At 42.1% G+C, this 25,190-nt stretch overlaps 2 protein-coding genes across 2 annotated transcripts in view; both read left to right on the top strand.

Moving 5' to 3' along the window:
• Nucleotides 1-5,504, top strand: part of ehd3 (EH-domain containing 3) — a gene marked incomplete at its 3' end in the record, with an annotated part of 13,094 nt that extends 7,590 nt beyond the window's left edge. Inside the window, exons 5-9 of the mRNA XM_079753917.1 lie at nt 1,629-1,770; nt 1,858-1,957; nt 2,484-2,654; nt 4,325-4,489; nt 4,977-5,504. Coding sequence (XP_079610043.1) covers nt 1,629-1,770; nt 1,858-1,957; nt 2,484-2,654; nt 4,325-4,489; nt 4,977-5,504 — 1,106 coding nt within the window. The remainder of the gene's footprint in view (nt 1-1,628; nt 1,771-1,857; nt 1,958-2,483; nt 2,655-4,324; nt 4,490-4,976) is intronic.
• Nucleotides 5,505-14,328: 8,824 nt separating this feature from the next.
• On the top strand, nt 14,329-22,154 carry stum (stum, mechanosensory transduction mediator homolog). Its single transcript, XM_079754022.1, has 3 exons — nt 14,329-14,680; nt 18,280-18,462; nt 20,698-22,154. Exons 1-3 carry the CDS (start codon nt 14,494-14,496, stop codon nt 20,730-20,732), a joined length of 405 nt encoding a protein of 134 aa, XP_079610148.1. The 5' UTR covers nt 14,329-14,493; the 3' UTR covers nt 20,733-22,154.
• Nucleotides 22,155-25,190: the final 3,036 nt, after the last annotated feature.

Here is a 25,190-nt window from a genome sequence, read left to right as displayed (position 1 = left end):
TGTGTGTGTGTGTGTGTGTGTGTGTGTGTGTGTGTGTGTGTGTGTGTGTGTGTGTGTGTGTGTGTGCATAGCATCCACTCTTTTATCTTTGTGTCATTGGTATTGTCTCATTATTTTCTGTTTTTTTATTTTAATAGCGATTCATTGTATGTTTACATCCAGATTTGACAGAGGATCTTTCTTGCTATAGCAGGCTACGTAGATGTCGTTACGGAGGTATCGTAGATTTGTGTGCCAACCTGCTAAAAAATGAGATGATAACATGAGTTATAGGATTTTGGTCATTTTTTTCTTCACCAAAAAAAGTGTGTTTATTTGTCTTTGACGGTTCCTGCTATTGGCAGGCTCCTGTTTGTGTTTCACGCTCATTGTGATAGCAGTGTTTAACATAAAATTGAAGACAAATATAAGCCTTTTTTTGTGGAATGACAGTGTTATTGAAAAATGATGCACTAAAATTCATCAAAGTATCATTTGAATCCAGCGCTTTGAAGCTTTGGCCAAGATGCAGTGTTTTTGCCAAAGTAGTCGGCCTCTCATACAGACTGATGCCACTTGGTCTGCACACAAGCTGTAGCATCAAGAATGAAGCGGTTAAGGAAATCAATTGGCACAACTTGCTGTTGTCAAACCTATAGTACATATAGTAGGACATTTATTATGAATATTTAAAATAATATCGCATAAAACCTTCTTCAGAATGACGCAGGGTCTCTTCTTTGTTTCAATTATCAGTTGGATATTCAAAAGAGAATAGATGGCAAAATCAAGATTTAAAAGAATGAAAATGAAATACAAATTATATTATTTGAGATTAAAGCTAAGCTGTTTCAGTGTTCATATAGATTTTAAAGTAGTTAATATGAAGTAGACACTACTTAGGCCCCATGTAGCAACAAAGCAGCAAATGCCTTTAATAATATGAGATTTTCAAAGTAAAACTTGGGTGTTCACAGCTAAGTTCACATATTTAAGCTTATGTGATTAAAAATGAATTAAACAATACATAATAAATAATTAGGAAGAAGCATGTACGTTTTAAAAGCCTCTTTACAAGGCTGTGAACTTAATTTTAGACCAGATTTTCATGAAATTAAGATATATAAAAAAAACACTACAATAACAAGTAAACACTTACTACTTGCTGTTCCCCATTTGATGCTGACAGTAAGCATAATCTCTTAACCATTGCATAAATCCCTACTGTATCACTACTACCTCTACCACTGCTGCTGCTGCCCCTACTAATGTACTACCACTCCGTCCATCTGTCTGTCAGTACTGGTGTCCTTGTGGTGCCTTTTAATAAACTAACTCCTCCATTCAATCATCATTTTTGATCTCATCTTCTGTGGAAGATCTCCAGGTAAGAGTGAAAACCCATTTGGACACGTACAGTAATCTTTGTGGAAACTGCACTTCCCATAAATCACAACCACACACAAAACTTCTACTACGAAGCTGTACCTTAAGTGAAGCGATTGGCTCAATCTAGGATGATTTTACTGTAAATTTTAGACTCTTTTCACACTATAGATTGAGCGCACTGACCCCATGGAGACATTTGATGATTTTATAAAAATACGTGCCGATTAAAATGACGATTTGTTATTTATATCCTCTCTCAGGCTATGACTTTGCTGCGGTCCTGGAGTGGTTTGCTGAGCGCGTGGACCGGATCATACTGCTGTTCGACGCCCATAAGCTGGACATCTCCGATGAGTTCTCGGACGTGATCAAGGCCCTGAAGAACCACGAGGACAAGATCAGGTAAAGACCGGGTAGGAACCTCGCAAAAAACACCGGGAGGGAAGGACTTAGGCATGATAAATGATGCTGTACCATGACTCAATTAAGGGTGGTGTTGAACAAGGCAGACCAGATAGAGACCCAGCAGCTGATGAGGGTGTATGGCGCCCTGATGTGGTCCCTGGGGAAAATCGTCAACACGCCGGAGGTAACAAATCATGTCACTTTGAAGTTTAGTTAAAGAGAGAAATGTGTTGATAAATGTGTTATCGATTTATTAAGGTGACTGATTCTCTTTCAGTTGTTGTTTATCTCTGTCTCTGTTGCTGTCTCTCTGTCTCTGTCGCTGTCTCTCTGTCTCTTTCTCTGTCTCTTTCTCTCTGTCTCTGTCTCTCTGTCTCTAGCTCTGTCTCTGTCTCTCTGTCTCTGTCGCTGTCTCTCTGTCTCTATCTCCGTCTCTTTCTCTGTCGCTCTATCTCTGTCTCTGGCTCTAATCAGTTTAATTCAATTCAAAAGAGCTTTATCGGAATGGTAAAAAACATTAAAGTTTTCCGAAGAACTTAAAAAATTACACAAAGGCAAAAAATAACAAAGTAGTACTACAAAAAGTTAAAGCCCAAAACAAAGTGAACATCAGTGATCAGCATAAGAACAGTCAGACAACATGTCATGGTAAATTCAATAACAATAAGGTCATATGTTATAGTTATACGTCTCTCTCCCTCTCTCTGCAGGTGATCCGGGTCTACATTGGCTCCTTCTGGTCCCATCCACTGCTGATCCCCGACAACAGGAAGCTGTTTGAGGCCGAGGAGCAGGACCTGTTCAAGGACATCCAGTCCCTTCCCAGGAACGCCGCGCTTAGGAAGCTCAATGACCTCATCAAGAGGGCGCGGCTCGCCAAGGTATGACCACGGGCGTACACACATGCACGCACGCAAATGGACACACACGCACACACACACACACACACACACACACACACACACACACACACACACGCACAACCACACGCATGTATGCACACATATCCAAACACATATACACACCCAAACAGACATACACATACACACACACACACAATCCCAAACATAGACCTTCACACACACACACACAAACACACACACACACACTCCCAAACATAGACCTACACACACATACATATACACACCCACAAAAAAAGGCGATGTTACTGGTCAGTGTGCTGTGTGGTTTTAAATGGTTAGAAGAGGTAGCTGATCATTCAGGGTGTTTTATGCGTCACAACTTTCGATCATGCATGATGAAATGACGTAACTCTCAAAAATCTCACACCCAAGTACACTACTGTGGGAAGGGTTAAAACATGTCAACACCACAACCCCCGCAATTTTCATTTTTAAATTGTACAGCTTCCTTTCTGGAATGTTTCATCAAGCTTAAATATGACAAACTTAGCCAGCTAGATTTTATTTACGCACAATCAGCCAACAAACATTGTTTTTCACAGACATTATCACGGCTTGTGAACACATCAAATACTATTGCCTAAGTGAAAGAGTCTGGTTGCGCGCATGTGGTATTGGTCATTGAGTTTCTCGTCGTCGGGCGAAACCTGTCAGCTTATTGGCTTGGATGGCGTTTTTTTTTTCCTTTTCTCCCACGTAGGTGTGTCCCCTCTTCTGTCAGGCCCTGTTACACCCAGGGTGGGAACACACTGACAGAGCTAAATACTGACTTACATATTGTGCGCGGTCAGTCAAATGTCCACATATGGATCTGGAATTGGCTCATGGTTTGGTCCTTTGCTTGCCAATAGATTTTGCTTTTGGATGTGTGACATTTACAGGACTCACACAATCACTGGTGAATCGTGACATCGACTTTGCGATTTCCCAATTTCAAAGTCAAAGTCATTGCTTCTTTTACAGGCTAAGCATCAGGAGATGATATTAACTGTGAAAACAAATGTCTAATTGTTAAGGCATGTCGTAAATATCTGGCCAGCTCAGCACTCTGAGGCTGCAACTGCGATTAAGGGCTATACAAATACAATTGAATTGGATTGAACTGAAGGCAAGGCGACGCCCCAGAACAACAAGCCGATTTTATCTTGAAACCTCAGGGACACAAAATGGCGCCATCCCACTTGATCCCACTGACGGGATGGGTGGGAAAACCAAATGCTGTTTCCCATTCCATCCATCGTCTTTTATCTCTCCATCATCCCGGCCCGACCCAGCTGTCAACCTTGACACAACGCGTCACCGCCTCTCCCCCTCTCCCCCTCCTCCCCCCATATCCCCTCCCCACTCCTTAGGGAGCTCATAGAGCATAGACCTATTGAGTTTGACAAGTGAGGTTGTTCAACCCCTAAGTGTATTATCTCCGGTTTCCTGTTTGGACAGGAAGTCGATTTCTTTTTCTTTTTTTTTATGGAAAGACTGAAATTCCAACTGCATTTTTAGAAATCAAGGCACCAACCAAACGACGTGCACACACACACACACACACACACACACACACACACACAAAGAGCTGTCGTCTGATTATTAAGTTACCAGAATGTTGAGTATGTTTTTCTTTTTTACCGCAGGTTCACGCGTACATCATCAGCTCGCTGAAGAAAGAGATGCCCACTGTGTTCGGGAAGGACAACAAGAAGAAAGAGCTGATAGCAAGTCTGGGAGACATTTACGTCCGCATAGAGAGAGAGCACCAGATCTCCCCCGGAGACTTCCCCAACCTCAAGAGGATGCAGGTAAACCGGTCTAGAGGCCGTCACAGAGAGTGTACATTCTTCCCCCAGCTGGCAGTTTTAAAGTAGCATGGACAGGATTCTGTGCTGACAAGTCGAGTGAAACCTCAATACGGTTGCTTGTAATGATTCCATGTTCGTTTTGCTCTTGCATGTTTTGGGAAAAGAAGGACAGAACAAAAAACAAAAAAACCTAGTGCATGCGTATTATATTACAATCTGCTTAAGAAGTGAGGTGTATTTTATCACCAATTTGCTTGACTCTAGACACAATGGTTTGCCTTTGCCTTTGGAACACATATGTGAAGGGTAACGTAGAAGTGAAGTGACTGAATCACATTATGGCCACATTATGCTGCATAGAAGTGACATCGGTTTGACTTTTGTTTACCTCCTCCTCCTCCTCCTCCTCCCCTTCCCCTTCCCCTTCCTCCTCCTCCTCCTCCTCCTCCTCCTCCTCCTCCCTCCCCCTTGCCCTCACCCCCCCCAGGACCAGCTGCAGTCCCAGGACCTGACCAAGTTCCCGCCGCTGAAGGGCAAGCTGCTGGAGGCGGTGGACGACATGCTGACCAACGACATCGCTGGCCTCATGGTGCTGGTGCGGCAGGAGGAGAACCTGAGGCCCAACGCCGCCGTGAAGGGCGGGGCCTTCACCAACACCCTGAACGGGCCGTTCGGCTACGGCTACGGCGAGGGCGCCGGAGAGGGCATCGACGAGGCCGAGTGGGTGGTGGCGCGCGACAAGCCCGCCTACGACGAGATCTTCTACACCCTGTCGCCGGTCAACGGCAAGGTGACGGGCGCCAACGTGAAGCGGGAGATGGTGAAGTCCAAGCTGCCCAACACGGTGCTGGGAAAGATCTGGAAGCTGGCCGACATTGACAAGGACGGCATGCTGGACGATGAGGAGTTTGCGCTGGCGAACCATCTGATCAAGGTGAAGCTGGAGGGACACGAGCTGCCGGCCGAGCTGCCCGCTCACCTCATCCCCCCCTCCAAGAGGAAACTAGTGGAGTAGGTGATGAGGAACACCCCCCCCCCCGATCTCCACACACACAGACATACACGCAGACACACAGACATGCACAAACACAAAGACTCGCACACACATACACAAACACACGCAGACAAACACATACACAGAGACACAAGCATACATATACACATTCAAATATATATATAGAAATATATATATATATATATATATATATATATATATATATATATATATATATATATATATATATATATATATATATATATATATAACCCCTTTAATGAGAAATGTAATGCATTGGAAGAATCTGAAAAAACATCTGGATTTCATATCAACGCTGACAAAGCCCCTGAATGAAGCACATGCTCCCATGAAGAAGATGCCAGAACTTTCCTTTAGCGGGACCTTTCCACTAAAAGACGCTCCGCCGTACAAACCGAATAATCATCTCTCTGGCTTTGTAGCACCGTGAATCTGTTTCTTTCCTTTTCAAGGGAAAATGGTTAATGTAGTTTCACATGTCTGCAAGCTTTTGCAGAACAACGTGCACAAAACTCAACCTATACTATATCTCCAAATGCTACTAATGTTTTGAATTGCATTTTGAAAAAGCGGTTAACTTTCTCTAATAACTCTTGAGGGAAGAACAGTACTCATTATACTAATTACACGGTTAAGAGTAGGGGGAGATCAGGCATGGCTTGGCTTGATCAACAAACAGACAGCAACACTGAAGATAAAATAAAACACTGGAGCACATCAACATTAAACCGGCAAAAGGAGAGGAGAGGAGAGCCACAATATGAACACCATAAGAGGAAGAGAAGATAACATTCTGTGTGTAACAGTGAGGGGCACAATGGCTACATTGAACAGCTTATAGAGCCTTTTCACCATCCTACAATGACCGTGACCATGTTGTGAGCGAGTGTGTCTATCCTTCGACAGCATCTCTGTGAAAAGGGTCTATTTCATTAGAAAACCTGAATGACTTGATATGAACCAGTAAACTCAATATTTGGCCACAATGTTCAGAAGGAAGCGGTCGTACACTGCTGCCCTTTGGATCAAGTTCAGGGACTCATGTCGAGCTGTGAGCAGTATTGCGTCATCGTGCCACATACAGGTCTCCAACAACAGTGTCAAAAGTGAATCTGGGCGATATAAAAAAACATGCATACAATGATTTGAAGTGGTTTTGATTAGGAAGCTTTTCTTTGAAGAGAAAAGAAAAGCTGGGTATAATAAACGACACGCTTATGTTTAGTATGAATAACAAAATCAATTGTTTAGGAAAAGTTTTACACAAGGATTTGTTTATATTTTATTTTACAAGACTGTCTATATCCGCAGTTATTATAATATCATGAATCGTTGTTAGCTGACACTTATATGGATATAGCGAGAGCGGAAATGTTATGAGAGCTGAGAGACACAAATGTCGATATTGGTATTTGATATTATTATGATACCAGTGTATGGGCTGTGGGTATTGGTAAAAAAGAGAATTCAAAGAAAGTGATTCTGATTTATTGTTCAGTAGCATATGGGTGTAGCTAGTTCTGACCTTACATCTCAAACACACACTCTGCAAAGTTAAATGTGCTGAGCAGAATTCCCCTTGGTTCTGCTCTGTATCGCATATGGTCTATTCATTGGGTTGAGATATCTGATGCACCCCTTGAGGGATTGTGTAGTGCCCCCTCTTGTCAAGTGTTGGTATGCTGTATCTGACACCTGTACGTCATGCTTTAAATCCTTCATCAGGGAGCACCAGAAAAGAGTGGAACCATCCCGCCAACTGAAAGTGTATTACCATTTCCTGCAATAAATGGTTCAATTGATGACATGAGTGATTCCTGACAGAACTGAATACATGAGCAAGATGTGTTTAAAGAAAACGGTTTCAATAGATTGAGTGGTTGTATCGCATCGTTGCAGTACTGACTGATAATCACAACGTTTTTGGACTCAGAAATTGTGAAGAATTGATTGTCTTTATATGGTGTCTTTGGAAAAAAGTAAGCCTGCTAAAAACCTGAGACAAGTCGGACTAAAACAGGCACATTAAGGAAAGAACAAAAGTGGTTAATCTTCGTGAAACACTGGAGTTGGACTGAACATCAGTGCTGTGTCTTGATACTGTGACGATGGTTGGTGAGCATCTTGTGGATCTTGTGGGAATCATACAGTGCAAACATCTACAGCCCTGTGTTGGCCAAACCTACAGCAGAATAACTGTGTAAACTAGTCGACCACATGCATTAGTGTCATTAGGTGTAACATGTATGTTGTTTGTTTGCTAACAAGTCTTAAGTGTTGAATGTACTGATTTCCAAGTGTTGTAACATGCTACACCATCAGCAATCATGAAAGGAACTGTCTGACCCGGGCTTCATTGCTTATCTGGCCAAACCAGAAACAAGAACAATGCCTAAATATATAGTTTGTATTCATCATGACTAAAATAAAAACACTAATTCTAAACATCTTCCCAATGTTTGTGATGTAAAGAGAAATATGAAACAAATCTATAATAATGGAAATAAAAAAATATAAATACTTTTTCATGCATTATTTCAGGGAATGTTGTGATGGTTACCCAAATGTGTCCAATATATATATATATATATATATATACAATGCATGCACAGATATGGCCAAGACAGGAAGTTCTGCTCATGTCGGCCACTTCCTGTCCGTCCCACCCTGACCCTCCAGCTGTCCCCCCCAGTGTTGATCGCCCCTTCCTCAGGGGACTGCTCACTATGGGCCCCACATATTTTCCTCTATCTGGGTTTTTTGGCGAGGGGTCTATTCAGGAAGATGTCCTTATTTTTACAGCGGTTATCTCTCTGGCCGAGCTGTCATCGGGGCTGTATGCATGGTTTTGTGTGTTAGTGTAGGAATCAGGAAGCTGTGCATCAGGGTGGAACAAACTCTTAACACACACACTCACACACACACTTACCCCCCCCACCCCCCACCCACACACACACACACACACGCACACACACACATCCATAAGGAAATGATGACCGAAAGCATGAAACACATGTACACATACTGACAGCAAAGGAAACTAGAGATTGAAATATTGGTGTGCGTGTGTTTGTGACGCACAAATCACACACATCCCTCTGTCATTACTTTTTTAAACCCAGACTTGCGACATCCTCACAGAGAAGGACATGGGAAAGGACGTTCACATACACACACACACACACACACACACAAATTACTAGATAGTTCGCTGTTAACTGATTAATGAGGGAAATGCAAATAATATATCTCCATTTATCAAACTTATTTGTAACGTGTTAAGAAAACATATCGAATAGATATAGTACAAGGTTTTGTTTACTAAGACATTGATACACACACAATTGTTAGGGCAGTGATGAAATGATAATATTCTCATGTGATCAATCACTTTGTCCATGACATGTCGCAATTTGAGGAAATTAGGTAATCTTTTGCATATTTGCAAAAGATGATACCATTGTATGGAGTTCCTATCTGTGTGTGTGTGTGTGTGTGTGTGTGTGCGTGCGTGCGTGGCAACACAAATCAAGCTTATCCTTGATACATTTGTTGGTATGCATATATGGTTTTGAGTGAGTGAGTGTGGGATTGTTTGTGTGTGTGGAGTGTGTGTGTGTGTGTGGAGTGTAAGAGAGCATGAAAGCAATGTGTGTGTGGGTATACAAGTATGAATGAATGTGCGTTTGCCTGCGCATTTGTGTTTGTGGGTATGTACGTGTGTGTATGTGTTTGTGTGTATGTGTGTGCGCGTGATTGTTCTTTTTGTGTGTCCACGCTTGTGTTTATGTGTGTGTGTGTGTGTGTGTGTGTGTGTGTGTGTGTGTGTGTGTGTGTGTGTGTGTGTGTGTGTGTGTGTGTGTGTGTGTGTGTGAGTGTATGCGTGTGTGAACCTCTTTCTGGGGTTGAACCTGGTCGTCAACATCCTCTCTTGACAAACATTTAAAAAAACACAACCCACAACCTTTTGCCGATGGGACGATATGATGACTCGCTTGCAACAGAACTGTAAAGAAATATCTTCATTGAGTGCTATTTTCAACATTCAGACCACGTCTCTATTTCCTTCTTGCGTCAATCATGTTTCTTATCATCTTGCCTTCAGTGTAGAAGCCTGGGAAGCTAACTTTCACCTTTGAATTTGGAAAAAATGACCAGAGTGCCATGCGCCTCACCAGCGGTCAAACATAAGGGCAGCAGCAGACATCACAATTCCACCCTCACTCTTCCCTTTTAACCAATATAGTTCTTATTTAAAATGAATGCTGAGACGAGATACAACAAGACGGGAGCCGTGTTAATTTTTATTAAAGCTCAAACTCTAGAACTGAGAATTGGGTTACATTTATGTGCTATATATAACACAACATCAATACTCTTTTGCCTTACTTTTTCCAAGTGTCAATGACACTGTTTGCATTTCGACTATCAATTTCAGGCAAGGGAAGGCCTAGTTACAGATTTTAAATAGGCCTCACACAATATTATACAGATTTTATCAATTAACTTGTTTAATATTTTTGTATTCATCACTTATGAAATATAAGAGATGAATTCAAAAATATAAAAAATATGTATACACAGAAATCATGAGTTTTGATTTCTGTGTTGTATGTCATGAGTTACATCTTGAATGTAGCATAGCTAGCCTTTACTAGCCCCGCAGTTTTGATACTATCGGCGTTGTCTCAACACGAGAAAAACGCTAAAAGCTACATTTACAACGGCTAGGTTTTGTTTTAATGAAGCCAGAATTAACAGTTTCCACATACATAGGGCTTTGTCAGCTGCACTGCTCCCTGCCAGCCAGCAGATGGCCCTAATGCTTCGTTCTGCGCTGCAATAAATGAAGATTTACACCCGTTTCCAGCTACTGCTTACTGCCTAAACACAGTCCTGTTTTTCCTATTGTCTTTCTAACTTTTCTGCTTTTCCATTAGGCTTACATCTGTATACCGTTGTCAGAGTCCAACAAAACCTAAACACAACAAGTATTCTAGCTGACATATAAACAAATTTACTTACTAATTAAGTAAATAATTAGGTATTAATAAAGGATTTTTCGAGGCCACAATTTATTTTTGATCATTTAAACTAAATAGATATGTGTATTAATTAACATGCACTTAGACCTGAGTGATCAGTGATGTGTTTCTTCATCAAGTAAAGTCTCATCTCATTCCACTTGTAGCCCAATAAGGAGCCCAGATAAGCAGACATGTCTGAGGTCGCTTTGAGAGAAATGCCCACCACACAGTTATTTTATGAATATGTACACACACACACACACACACACACACACACACACACACACACACACACACACACACACACACACAACACAGACACACACTCTTTCTCTCTCACACACTTTTTACCAGCCACTTTTTATACGCTATATATTTTTTTAATATATGCAGACATTTTAAACATCAACAAACAACAATAGTAACAACAGATAAGAAAAGTGTTTTTCATACACATCATTTTTGAAAATGTTACACTCTTACCGCATATGATAAACAATACACAGGTATCTGCCATGTTAAGTCATGTTTATTTCAAAGGTGTTACGATGACAAGTTTGGGGATAATTCATCCATACAAAGTATTTTCAATAAAAAACAAATTGACATATTAACAATAAAACAACACGCATGGCCACCATGCGTGTTGTTTTATTGTTATCATAAGTCAATAGGAACATTTGTTTTTTCAATGCACTGGCCTTTTAATTTCTTCAATTCTACCAGATGTATAATAAAATCTGCCCCTATAATGCAACAGATGTATCCTCTCGGTATAGGAAGACTCATACTCTGCCTATGCATTCGAAATTAAACATTTGAAAACAGACCATGAAGAAACGAGAACAAGCAACAATGACTTAATAAGTGCAAGACACATTAAAAAACGTCAGAATACATTAAACTATATATATATATATATATATATATGAACTAGGTAGCGTATCTGTTTGTTTACGTTCGCTATGCAGCCCTGCTATTGCGCATTCACAGACTGGCTTTCAAAGGAATACCCGGTCAATGATTGATTTAATATGGACACAAAGGACTAAACATTGGATCTTTTAATGGATTTATATGCACGTTACGGGATGAATTGATAAGCTCCTGTAAGGGCTACGATGGCACAGATGACAGCTGATTTGGAACGAAACAACAGCAAAGTAAGGAACTCGTTTTTGAGTATTGGAATACTCGCTCGGAATATCCAACGAGTATTCGAAGCCTGTGAAATGGTATTCGGGACAGCCCTACGTCTTAGCACACACACTTGACATTTGTTTGGACCAGACTCACAGAATGCAGCTGTTTGACAAACAAGTGAGCAGAGCTCTAAGGTTACCCAACATGCTAGTTTTTCGACAGCAACAAACTATTGCATTAGGCCTAATAGAAAATAAAAATATAACTTACGTACGGTGCCATTCGAAGTCTTGAAATTTCGAAATTGTGTGTGCATTTCGAAATAGTAGAGCCATTCTATCAAGCTGGGCTGTTTTGAGGCTAACGAGCGTCCTCATCGCTGTCGTGGTGTCGGGCGCTGATTTTCCCTTGGCAATTTTCAAAACGTGAAGGTGACTTTTTGAGGACTCGTGGTCCTTCACGGCTTCCAATTTTAGGTTTTGTGTCCCACTCACAAAACTATTGGACCTGTGGCCATCCGAAGCATGTTTACGACAGAGAGCACAGAACATTGTCTGGCTCGTCCCGTCAAACACCAGCCAGTCACGGTGTTGCCCACTGTCCGATGTTCGCCATCTCTTATTAAAACAACGCTTCTTTTTGGGGATGACAGCCGTACTATCATCCGCCACCTGTACCTGGCCTAAACCCTCCTCAGCTGTTCTCTTTCCTCCGGTGAGGAAACGCAACATTGCTTTCTCTAGTAGTTCTTTCTTTATGTTTCAATAATTAGCCTAGCATACTATACCGAATGTTGATACCGGCATATTATCTCTATGGTTACCGGTATATTATCCCGGATGTTGACAGTCGCAGTTCAGCAAAAGAGGAGTAGAAGAAGAAGGGGGCCGGATGTTGACAGTAATGGTTGTGGAACTGTGCAGTGCCGTATGACGAATGTATTAAATACGCAAATTTGCACACATACAATCACACATACACTTTTTTTTCCAGCAATCTATAACAAATACCTTTAATCAATCAGACGCTATACAATGACCCTAACAAAGCCCTGTAAGTGAAAGATAGAGAGTGATAAATGATGGCTTTCCATTGCTGATAATGAGTGGAGGGAGGCTGAGCAGAAGGAGAGAGGAGATCAAGAGGACGGTGTTGTCTCTCCACATGGGAGAGTTTGTCTGTACGTTCAGCATGTGGAACTGGTTCACACAACTCATCTGTTAGATGAAGAGAACAGGCGAGAAAGAGAGACAGATACAGAGAGAGAGAGAGAGAGATACAGAGAGAGAGAGAGACAGAGAGAGAGAGAGGGAGAGAGAGCGGGAGAGAGAGACAATAGGTCCATCCAAACTCATGAGATTTCTGGCACAATTATCCACAGCTTCCTGGGTTGCTTGGCAACCAAATGGAGATAAGAAGGAGAGAGAGGGAGCAAAGGGGTGATTCTTTGGGGGGGAGGGGGGGGGGGGATATCTCATTTGAAAGCAGATTTTAATCAGTAAATCAGTTGTTCTTTGCAGAACCTATAGCTAATAAAGCTTTATTTAAACAAAGAGCTAAGAGAGAAGCGACAGGTGGTGAGATAAAGTGAGGGAAATGAGACGTCATTTGTTCTGTCATTGTGTTAATTGTGTTAATGAAATCTATCTAAGTGTGTTCATTGTCTTTATCCTTTTATTAAGCCTAACTTTCTTCTTTCTTTGTCATTTTGGAAAAGAAACACATTATTGCACATTTGAACATAAACTTAACGTAATAGCAAAAAAGCTACGTGTACTGCACCTTTAAATAAAAGGCAATAGGGTGGGGGGGTGGACATAAACACAGAGGGGCAGACATCTAAATGGCAGAACTAGTCGAGAGAGAGAGAGAGAGAGAGAGAGAGAGAGAGAGAGAGAGAGAGAGAGAGAGAGAGAGAGAGAGAGAGAGAGAGAGAGAGAGAGAGAGAGAGAGAGAGAGAGAGAGAGAGAGAGAGAGAGAGAGAGAGAGAGAGAGAGAGAGAGCAGTTTGAAGTGTTCAGTTTGAAGTGTTCAGTTTGTTTTCAATGGCTTTGTCGAGCTCACGTGATTCAATTAAGGCGCCACGGATAGAGGGACCAAGAGACAATTAGCAGGTGGTGATACCCAAAATGTGTTCCGAAATCATTTCACTGGCCTTCAAAACAACATTCTGTGAGGAAATAAGAGATTGCCGCGATTTTTTTAATGACTGGTTCCAGTAATTTAAAAGAACGTTTCTAGTCTTTGAAAGAGGGGATTATCACTGAGCTCCCCCCCCCCCCCCCCCATTCAAGGACTTACTAAGGAAACCAAAGACAACCCAGGACAGCTGTAGCCCTGAAGCCTGACGGAGAAACATCTCTCGGACCCTGGACTACAGGAGGGACGTTCAACCGAGCAAATAACGTCCACCGAAAACCTCGCTGGCACCAGATCGAATTTTTGAAGAATACTCAATACTTGGATAACGCAATATTTTTGTGAAAATTATTTGGAAATCAATACAGTTTGTACCGTTTATGCGAGAAAGTTTTGACTTTTTGGTGAAATTCTTTGGAATATCAATGATCGAATTTGGCCCATAAGTTTCGATATGAAATTGATTATGCAAATAATATTTCTGATTACTTCTAATCGTTTTTCGGTCTAATCCCAAATTAGTTTTGACAGAGTTTATTGTGAAGGCAGCTCTTAGGTTCATATCGCACTGCCTGCTCTATAGTTGAAAGGGGAGGAGAGAGACAGAGACAAAGAGAGTCAGACTGAGTGTGTGAGGGAGAGAGCACGACTGAGACAGCAATGGCAGATAAAGAGGGGACAGGCTGCCAGATGAGTACCAAAGCCGTGGTTGGGGCCCCAGCAGCCGGTGGAGGAGTCGTGGTGGAGGTCAGGGAGAAGAAGGGAACTTTGCGCGCCGCTATACCCACGATGCCCTTCCCTCTGGCGGTCATCTGCCTGTTCCTCAACACCTTCATACCTGGACTAGGTGAGTCCCACACCTTGCTGTTTTCAAAACGTATTTTTTTTTGTATTGGATATTAACTTTTGATAATCCTGTACGTATTCTCATATTTTGACATTTCTAGATGTATGATAACAAATGTGATTATCATATTCATTATTGCATCATGTTGCGTTTTTTTTTCTTAAATTAAGAAGAAAATAATTGATATATTTCTATAGATTTACATGTTTCCTTAGAATATTTTTCAGTACATATTAGAGTGTTATCAATTTGGGAATTTGAGAGAACGTGAACGCGGTTCATCTTCTGTGGGGTGTGGCCTCATGTTAAAGGCAACGCTATCTTCTTCTGTACACGGATGCTCTTACAATGCAAATTACATAAAGCATGTTATACACCTCATGTTAGATGTTATGGCATCAATTTAAATGATTCAAATGTTATTTATGTGCTCCTTATAACACCTTATGTTTCTTTATGGTTATATATATATGTGTGTGTGTGCGTCTGTGTGTATGCTTTTGTGTGATATTGGTTCCAGAGGGAGAGGGATCAGAGGTTGGCTGGTGAGGTGGAGGAGGGCTGGGGGAGGGGTGGAGGTGGTGCCTGTCATGGGTAGGGGGGGGGTTATTTGACAGGGAGTCACACACCGAATCCCCAGCAGACCCACTAATTGCACCACTTCAATGATGTCCTTGGTCATAAAAGGAAGCTACTACACCCCCCATGTACTCCTCAGTTACCCTCTTGCTGTTTTAAAAACAGAATGTTTTCTACACTCTGTGTGTGTGCACTCTTTGTGTGCGTATGGATTAATCCATGTGTGTGTGTGTGTGTGTGTGTGTGTGTGTGTGTCTTTGGAGTTCATGTAATGGAATCTTTAGGCTAATGGCTTAATTAGTAACTAATGACACCAATCTGTTAGGCACACAAACACACACACACACACACACACACACATACACACACGCAAAATATTCACCCACAAAGAGACACGGATACACGAGACACAGAGAAAGAGAGAGACAGAGAGGGAGAGGGAGAGAGAGAGCAATGGATTCCCTTGCTGTCTAGTGACAGCAAGCAATTATTGATTATTGATGTAATTCAACAATACGTGATGTTTAGTCAAACTATCCCCCCTTGGTCTGCATTGATCAGTACTGTAGTGATTTGGAACTCTGTATGTGTGTGTGTGTGTGTGTGTGTGTGTGTGTGTGTGTGTGTGTGTCCTTGTGCCCTTTCCTCACCTTTAAAGTCCTCTTTCAGTGAATTTGACTGAGAGAATACCATTACCATTCTTTGACTCCCACCATTACCATCCCGCTCTCGCTCTCTCTCTCTCTTTCGCATCTCGCTCTTTCTTTCTCTCACACTCGCTCTCTCTCACTCACTCGCTCTCTATCGCTCTCTCTCTTTGTCTTTGTTACGGGAAGATTGTTATGGCTTAATTCATGACATATTAAATAATGAGCTTTTAAAAGTACCGTTACATGTTTAAGATCGGATCTTGGCTTAGAAGAATGTGATTGTCAATGATGACAACCTTTCTGTTGTCTTTAGATTGTCAAAGCTTTTCTTGATTTTGGATCATTCTCTCTCTTTCCTCTTTCCTTCGGTCTTCTCTTCTCTATTCTCTTAGCTTAGCATTCTCTCTCTTTCCTCTTTCCTTCGGTCTTCTCTTCTCTATTCTCTTAGCTTAGCATTCTCTCGTTTTCCGGCAGTGGGTTGTTTGTCCACGTCAGTCCCTCTTGGAGTCGCTTTAGAAATAATATCCTGCCGGAGAATATAGCTGCTGCTAGTTGCTATGACAACATTCGGTCAAAGATGAACACAAGGTGTGTGTGTGTGTGTGTGTGTGTGTGTGTGTGTGTGTGTGTGTGTGTGTGTGTGTGTGTGTGTGTGTGTGTGTGTGTGGGTGTGTGCGTGTGTGTGTGTGAGCTCATTTACAACGCGAAAAACCGCATTGGGTGATTGCAGGAACTTTTTATTGAATTTATGAAATTGGTGCATGAGGATAATTCATGTATTATTGATACACACACGCTTGCAGGCACACATGCATTCACACACACACGCACGCACACACACAAACACACACAAACACACATACTCTAACACGCATACACACACACAAACAGCTGGCACAAACAGCAATTAACAACCTTTTCCAATTGTGACTGGCTGAGAGGCATGTGGCCTATCAACCATGGAGTACATTCAATTTCTGATAGATCCTATTTCCTGTGTACTTCTCTGAAAAACAAACACCTGGCAATAACCTTGCCTAGTTAGGGTGCAGTTCCTTAAGTTGGCCCTCCTGTCATTTTGCCTTATATGCACTGGAATTCCCACACGGGTCCTTCAAGAGTGACGTGCATGGTAAGTGGTCTGTGTATGTGTGCCTGAATGTGTGTATGTTTGTCTGTGTTTGTGTTTGTGTGTATCACTCATAGTGGGATTACACCAGGATGTTTTATGTACCAGTAGAATAACACTAGTTAACCTACCAGTTCAGCAGTCAGAGGTATTGCTGGATGAGTTCAAAGCTTGTATTTAATAGCTTTAGAGAATTGAACCGCATTGGAGTTGTGCATGATGGGCGTGTGTGTGTGTGTGTGCGCGTGTGCGTGTGTGTGCGCGTGTGCGTGTGTGCGTGTGTGTGTGTGTGTGTGTGTGTGTGTGTGTGTGTGTTTCAGCTGGTGGGAGCATGTTTGCTACACAGGGCTAAAATTAGCCTCCCGACCCCCTGCCCTAGTAGTCCTCCTCTCTTTTTCACACACCCCTCCTCCCCCGCTTCGTCTCCCCCTTTCTGGCTTAAGCCTCTCGATGTCTCTCTCTCTCCACTCATATAGGCACGCTCACACAATAGTAGGCCTCCACTCTGTACGGTTATTAACCCTCCTCCAACTGGCTCGACGATTACAGTCATTACACTGCATAATATATAGGGGCTGCTGTGACACACACACACACACACACACACACACACACACACACACACACACACACACACCACATTTCAAACAAAGCGCTACACTACGTATTCAAGTTTTTAATAATGCCAACAGAGAACTAAGTGTGACAGCTTCATTGGAGCGAAACACATGATCGTGAAATTACAGTTATTATTAAACCTTGTCATTTCAGGTGTCTTTTCATAAATGCCTCTTATCATTCTTGCTAATGATCAATTCAAATTCTGCACATTTAAGTCACCCTGTGTGCACTGAGAAGGGGACAGTGTGTTGTTAAGTGTTACGGGCAGTGATGTGGATTAATAAAGAGCATCCATGTTCATGTTGGGCTGCCAATCGCAGCTAACGGCTGGAGGTGGGCGGGACCACCTGCTTGGGGTCTGACCGTAGTGTGGGCGGGGCATCCGACCGTTGCTGCTCCTCTCTTCCTGCTGGTGTGTGTTTGCCTGTACTGGAGCTTGATTCATCTCTTCTTCATAGCTAATTCGACCAAAAACAAGCCAACAACTTGCAAGCTCCAGACTTAAACCTTAATACACACGCTTTTAAATATTCAAAATGACAATTATGCATTGCATTAGTTGTTTCTATTTTTTCCTAAACAGCACCCCAACTCTCTTTCTCTCCCCCCCCCCCCTCCAGGCACCTTCCTCTCAGCCTTCGCGGTGCTGTGTGGCGCCCGCAGCGAGCTGGCGGCCCAGCGGGGGGTCTGCTGCGTGTTCCTGCTCAACGTGGCGGCGGCGCTCATCCAGATCCTCACCGCCGTCATCATGGTGGGCTGGATCATGAGCATCTTCTGGGGCATGGACATGGTGATCCTGGCCAGTGAGTATGGAGGGGTGGGGGGGTGGAGGATGGAGGGATGGATGGAGTGATGGAGTGATGGATGGATGGGTGGGGGATGGATGGAGTGATGGAGTGATGGAGTGATGGAGTGATGGATGGATGGGTGGGGGATGGATGGAGTGATGGAGTGATGGAGTGATGGAGTGATGGACGGGTGGGTGGGGGAGTGATGGAGTGATGGAGTGATGGATGGATGGGTGGGGGATGGATGGAGTGATGGAGTGATGGAGTGATGGAGTGATGGATGGATGGGTGGGGGATGGATGGAGTGATGGAGTGATGGAGTGATGGAGTGATGGACGGTTGGGTGGGGGAGTGATGGAGTGATGGAGTGATGGATGGATGGGTGGGGGATGGATGGAGTGATGGAGTGATGGAGTGATGGAGTGATGGATGGATGGGTGGGGGATGGATGGAGTGATGGAGTGATGGAGTGATGGAGTGATGGAGTGATGGACGGGTGGGTGGGGGAGTGATGGAGTGATGATATGGAGGGAGGGGTAAGGAGGGTGTGTGGAGGTGGGTAGTTGGGTTGTTTAGCAGGATTGGTCAAGGGATTGATGAATGAATTTACTATAATGTACAAAATTAAAACCTGAAAACTCTACGTTTCTTACAGAGTTTCTCTCTGTTACTTTTCATTTGATTTCATTTCAATTCAAAGATGTTGGTATTTTTGTGTGGGCGTAGAGCTACACCAAATTCCTTTTGTGTGTGTGTGTGTGTCGGGGAAACTGTGAGTGTGTGTGTTTGTATAGTCTCTGTGAAAGTGTGTGTCGTTGCATCCGTGTGTGTGTGTGTGTGTGTTTGTTGAGATAACTGTGTATTTGTGGGTGGGTGTAAGATGAGCAAAGCCCCCCCACTGTGCTGTTCCCTGAAACTGGCTTTGCTGTTGGGCAAACAAGTCATACATGTTACACATTGATATTTAATATTTTGCTTTGGAACCCTAAATGCAGTTGACATCATATCATATCAACAATAAATCAACCAAATCCTTGTTTACCCGTTACTATTGGAATATGAGGTGTCATATAATTAACATCTCCTCCAAACACCTACTGATTTTCTCGTCCACACTCGCTCTGTGCCCCTCTCCTACCTTCCCTCAAAGCTCTTATCTCTCATTCTCTCTCTCTCTCATTCTCAATTTCTTATCTCTATCACCGTCTCTCTCTCTCTCCCCATCTCTCTCTGTGTCTGTCTCTGTGTCTGTGTCTGTCTCTCTCCATTGAGCTGCCCCTCCCTCTTCCCCACAGCCTATGGTTGCTTTAATGTGAGGTGTTTGCTTATTGGGTGTCTGGTTAATGACATCGTTATGTAAGGTGCATGTTCTCCCTCTACCCACACTTTGTTTTATGAGGCGCTCTCTCTCGCTCTCTCCCAGCCAAACATGTCTATCTAATGACTGTGGTGTGTGTCTCGCTCTCTTCTGCGTTCGACCCCTTCCGCTGTTTCTAGAAACTGTAACTTTGTGTTTGATCATTCCGTTTTCCTGCTTCTTTCCTTCCAACGCCCTCTGTGTCCCCCATGGTCTCTCTCTCTCTCTCTCTCCTAAACCTGTGTTTGGCTGTTTTACTTTCTGTGTGCATTTAATCACTGAGATATATGTTCTTTATTCTCCGATGTACTTTAACCCACAATGACTCATTCCTGGAAAGTAATTTTTAATTTGTGCAGTTCCTGATCTCACGGTGTAATTGATGAATGATGATGTGATTTGGGATTTGTTTAATAGCTCATTATCTCTCTCTCATCTCTTGTTTTCCCTTCCTGCTCTGCTCCTCCACCGTGACCAAAAGTTTCTGATGGTAGGTGATTAAAACAGAAAACAAATTAATGAAGTAGCATTCAATCTCTTGTAATCGCATTTCTCTGACATGTATTAGCCCTGTAGTTGGATGTGTTTGTTTATCGCAAGCTTAACATTTGAGACATCTCCGCTGTTATCCGACCCTTAACCCCACCCAGAAACTTGTGCCTGACCAGTTTGGCTCTGTGGACCACAGTGGGGAGAGAACCCCTGAGCTAGGCATGAAGCCTGGACAGTTTGGATAGCATTACATTGGACGGCGACTAACGAGTCTAAATTAACGTTCACGCTTCGTTGAGGGAGGCAAAAGGGATGTCTGAGGAAAGGATGTTTTGACACTTTCATGAGCATTTTCTTAATTTCTTTTGATCTCACTTTCTCTTTCACTTTCTCATTTCCAGGCTGTAGGGACCAGGCTCTCGCTCAAGACGTCTGAGTCAGGCCGGTCTGTGGTTGTGCACTCAGACGGGGAATCTTCCTCAAGCCCCTGCTTCTGGAAGTCAACTCTCACTTCACTTGAGGAGATTTCAAATGACTCGAGGGGAAGGGAGAGTAAAATGAAGCAAGAAAAAAAGGAGAGGAAGAAATTCAGAAGCATAGTATTATAAAATAAAAATAGGGATCCCAACCATTCAATTATTATTCACAAAACCAACTCCACCATATTGTGTAGGCTGCGTATTATAAGGTTGCTGCTCTTTTGTTCATTGTTAAATTAAATGTTAAATGTTATTTTATCAGTAGGCTGCAGACTGAAATGTGTAAAGTCAATATTTGACAATCAGATTCTCAATCAAACAACCTAGCACGGAGAGCAGCAAATTGATAGAAACCTTGCAATGGTCATGGATCGGCAAACATGCAAGACATGGCACCTTATAAACAAATTATTTGTTTATATTGTAATTAAATGGTTATTTTAATCATATCTGTCCACCTGCAAAAAGGACCACCGTGTTATTCTATGCTGGATGTAATCTTTCAACATTACCTCATACTTTAATAGCACACCGATATCTTCCAAAATATTAAGCTGTTTGGTAAAAGTGTAATGAAATGATCGATGGATAGACACAGTCACATAGACATAGGAAATGTTAATCACCATCATTGGTACCTAAACAAACCCCTACTTTTATTTAGAAAGCTGCAGAAATAACAAGTAAGCAAGTGGTTGCTTTTTTTAATGTTCTTGGTCTTTTGGACTGTCTGTAGCTAGCATTGCACAAAACTATATGTTGGAAAACTGCATCGGCCTACTGTTTGGGTATATGCTTCTGCTTTATCTTGCCTTCTTGAGAAGCTCACTTTAGATCTCAGGGATAAGAGGGTTTTCCTATGCCCACATTCAAGTGAGATGTAATACATTTGAAGACATTCCCTAACTTAAAGCACTCAAACTGTCAAATCCAGTGTGAAAGGGAAGAAACCATTAATTACTTTAGTGGTAGTAGCAGGATAAATTATTATACAATAATAACATGGCAACAATTGCCTCTTTTCTTGAAGTCAAGTCATTTGTATTTAAGTAGCCCTTAATCACACTAACTGTCTCAAAGGGCTTCACCTACCATATATTTATGACAATCCTTAACCATAGCAAACCTGCCATTAATGAACAAGAAAGACATCTTGAGAAGGAAGCAGTATGGGGAATCCCAACTTCCACGGAATCAAACGTTTGATTCCGTGTTTACAAGTTTACAAACTTTAAACACAAAGCATATATACCCGGTACAATAACTTGCGTGTATTTGTGGGTTTGTGTGTGTTTTTGTGTATGTGTGTGAGGTTGTATGGTGTGGAAATCAAGTTATAGTAAGGTGTTACAAATTGTAGCCTATTATTTGATGTTGTGACCTGGGTGACAGATGTTTATCATCTATAATAAAACTGATAAACCAGAACTACGATCATTACACCTTTCATAACATGCATTTGAGTGGATTTTGACAATTGACACAAATTGATTGTGTGTGTGGGCATGTTTATGTTCATATCTGTTTTGTGTACGATGCTGACTCGAATGGTGTATTGAACCAAAAGTTATTCTATTATTCTCATGATAGGATGGTATAACTGTTATTTGATCTATTTCAATTAATCTAATTCAAACATTCACCTACAGTAACAGTGCGGCTGTCTTTAAGTCATGTTCTGAGCATCTTTATCTTTTCCTGTTTGAGAAACAGTAGCCCTATTTCAGAAGCACAATAACATCTTTCTCATTTTTTATTGGAGTGTTGCCCATGCACGTCTCTCTACCACTCTCTGAGTCATACACATGCACACAAACACACATACAGACTTGCTTGGTGGTGTTACTGGGGTAGTCAGTGGCTCTCTTGGGGAGTATAAACTGACAGGATATGATTTATGTGTCATACTTGTAATTGACAGCAGCTATTTTCACATTGAGAGGCGAACAAATGTACAGCAGAAACTACATTCACACATTAAGACATAACACATGCACAAGACACATACACAGTCTGACACACACACGTGCACACGTGTCGACATGCATGCGCGCTTACAGTGACATGCGCACACACGCACATACATAGAAAAAATATATATACATGGACAAACAGGCACACACAAAAGCACGCGCGCGCGCACACACACACGTTGTTGGTCTTGCTAAATGCCTGTTTCTGTAGAATACATAAGAATTGAACATTTGAGAAAAGAAAGAGATTACAAGTGCATATCTTTTCGAGATTGAGACATTTTTAAATGGCACCTTGACATATGGCCTGTGATTCTTGTAAAACATACAAGTGAGATTCGTGGATTCTGATGATTCTCAAGGGGTTTGAGTTTATGGACTCTGCTGCTACAGTGTGTTCTCCAAATAAGGATATCTCTCCCTGGATGTTGACCACACAGCATTCCATCTCCCACTCTCTCTCACTCCCTTTCCCTCTCTCTTTCCGTCTTCTCCCTCTCTCATAAACCCTCTCTCTGTAATATCAACATGACATTTCAACATGTTGACATCTAAATCAATTACAATTTACGATGACTCAAATGCTCCAAACAGTTTGACAGCCTGCAGCAATAATCTATTTCCACTAAGGACCCTAAATCCATGACCATGTTTCTACTTGTTCTTTATTTAGTTAGGCTGGGAACAACCAGGTTTATAGTATTCCAGACAGGATTGAGGCCCCATCCACACGGAGCCGATTTTTTGGTGAAACCGCAAAAGTCTTGTGCGAATCCGGTGCCCGAAACGGCACATTTCTGAAACCACCCTCGGAGGTGGTTTCAAATCTATCCGGACCTATGCGGTTTCGTGTTAGGATTCGTGTGGACGCCTGAAACGCAAACGGTGACGTCATTAGCCCCCCCACCAGCTGGGGGACGTCAGAGTTGCGTTGAATTTTTTATTTATTATTTTATTTGTATTCTTTTTGTAGCTTTAAATAAAGCCCCTTATAAATGTAATTACTAACTGTACATTAAAAAGTACTTCTGCTCAATTTAAAAGGTTGAATCTCCTCGTGACTGAATTTTATACAGCGCGCAGGCTTTATGCGCTCCACTTTTTTCTGTGAAGAACCAGCGCCTTGAATATTTACTACAGCGTTTCTACATGTACAGCTCGATGTGGTTTTGCAATGACTCCGTCTTTAAGGAGGTATTCCTGAACCGCATAAAACGAAACCGGATCGTTTTTGCCCGTTTCCGCTCCGTGTGGACGGGGCCTAAGCCTACACAAGAACATGGCGACAAGAACATGGCTCATAGCCCATTTTTAAAGCATGTTATTGAGAAAAAAATGTGCTCCCAGACTGTAGGAAAATAGCAAGTCATAGGTTATTGCTGATATGGGTTGGATAGTTGGCCTTTCTTAAAATAATTTGTTCACTAATGATTCGCGGTCGTGGTCCCTGTTTATATGTCGGGAGAAAAGTCTAATTTTAAAATTGAAAGAATCTTTTTACTTATCTTTCCCATTTAAAAAACATGTAGCATGTATCGATGCCGTTAGATTAATTTAACTTTCTGACTCCAAACCTTGTCTAGAAATGTCTGAAAACAACGAAATAAAATAAGAGTATTTCTAGGAGGCTCACCAGAAGTTGGTCTTCGTATGTCACAGGGTCATGACCTTGACAGAGGGCCTCTAAAAATGACTGAATGACATTTATTTTTTAAAAGATCCAATATTTTGGTTAATTATATAAAAGGGTTAAACTTTGTGTCAAACTGTCTGAAAATAACAAAATATATCACATTTTCCTATAAAGCGTTTGAGAACAGGAAGGCCCATCTGTGGCTGGTTCCAACGGCTGGTTCGTCCACTCCTTTCTGAAGGGGCTCTGTAGGGCATCGACCTGGCTGTCTCGAGCCTTTAACTATGTTGTTTTTACGAGTCATAACAGTGACTTTTCTGTGGTGTGTGTGTGTGTGTGTGTGTGTGTGTGTGTGTGTGTGTGTGTGTGTGTGTGTGTGTGAGCCATGGACGTGATGTGTCATGCATCAGTATTTCACTGGCGTAGCTTTCTGAAAACAGATCATGTAGTTTGTACATTAACAACACCATAGCGGCACACACAAGCCATTTATGGGCATAACAGATCGAGATCAAATTGAAAATGAAATAAAAAAGAATGTTTTATTCTTAAATATTAGGTATAATTGTGTTTCTGCAGGTAATTGAGTATGTGTGTGCCTCTGTTCTCTCCTCTTTCCTAACAAAAGACTTGTAGGCCACTCCTCATGGACACATGCCCAAACAAAGTCTGTAGGCCTACTTGGTGTTACTGTACTAATAAAATAGTTAAATAAACGTTACTCTCTTGGTTGGTATTATAAATTGTTGACATTTGCAAAGGCCCCGTCCACACAACGACGGTTTTTCCGTTGCGTTTTTAAAAAGGTT

The sequence above is a fragment of the Pollachius pollachius genome (genome assembly GCF_949987615.1).
Source record: "Pollachius pollachius genome assembly, chromosome: 16".
In the NCBI taxonomy this organism is placed as follows: Eukaryota; Metazoa; Chordata; class Actinopteri; order Gadiformes; family Gadidae; genus Pollachius; species Pollachius pollachius.
The sequence above is the reverse complement of the archived record's forward strand: the minus strand, read 5'-3'. Positions and strand labels throughout refer to the sequence as shown.

Bases quoted from the DNA above. Each gene is read 5' to 3' on its own strand.
- stum (XM_079754022.1), top strand. From the start codon at position 14,494: ATGGCAGATAAAGAGGGGACAGGCTGCCAGATGAGTACCAAAGCCGTG. The intron at 14,681-18,279 runs GTGAGTCCCACA...CCCCCCCTCCAG, and splicing joins CACCTTCATACCTGGACTAG to GCACCTTCCTCTCAGCCTTC. The intron at 18,463-20,697 runs GTGAGTATGGAG...TCTCATTTCCAG, and splicing joins GGACATGGTGATCCTGGCCA to GCTGTAGGGACCAGGCTCTC.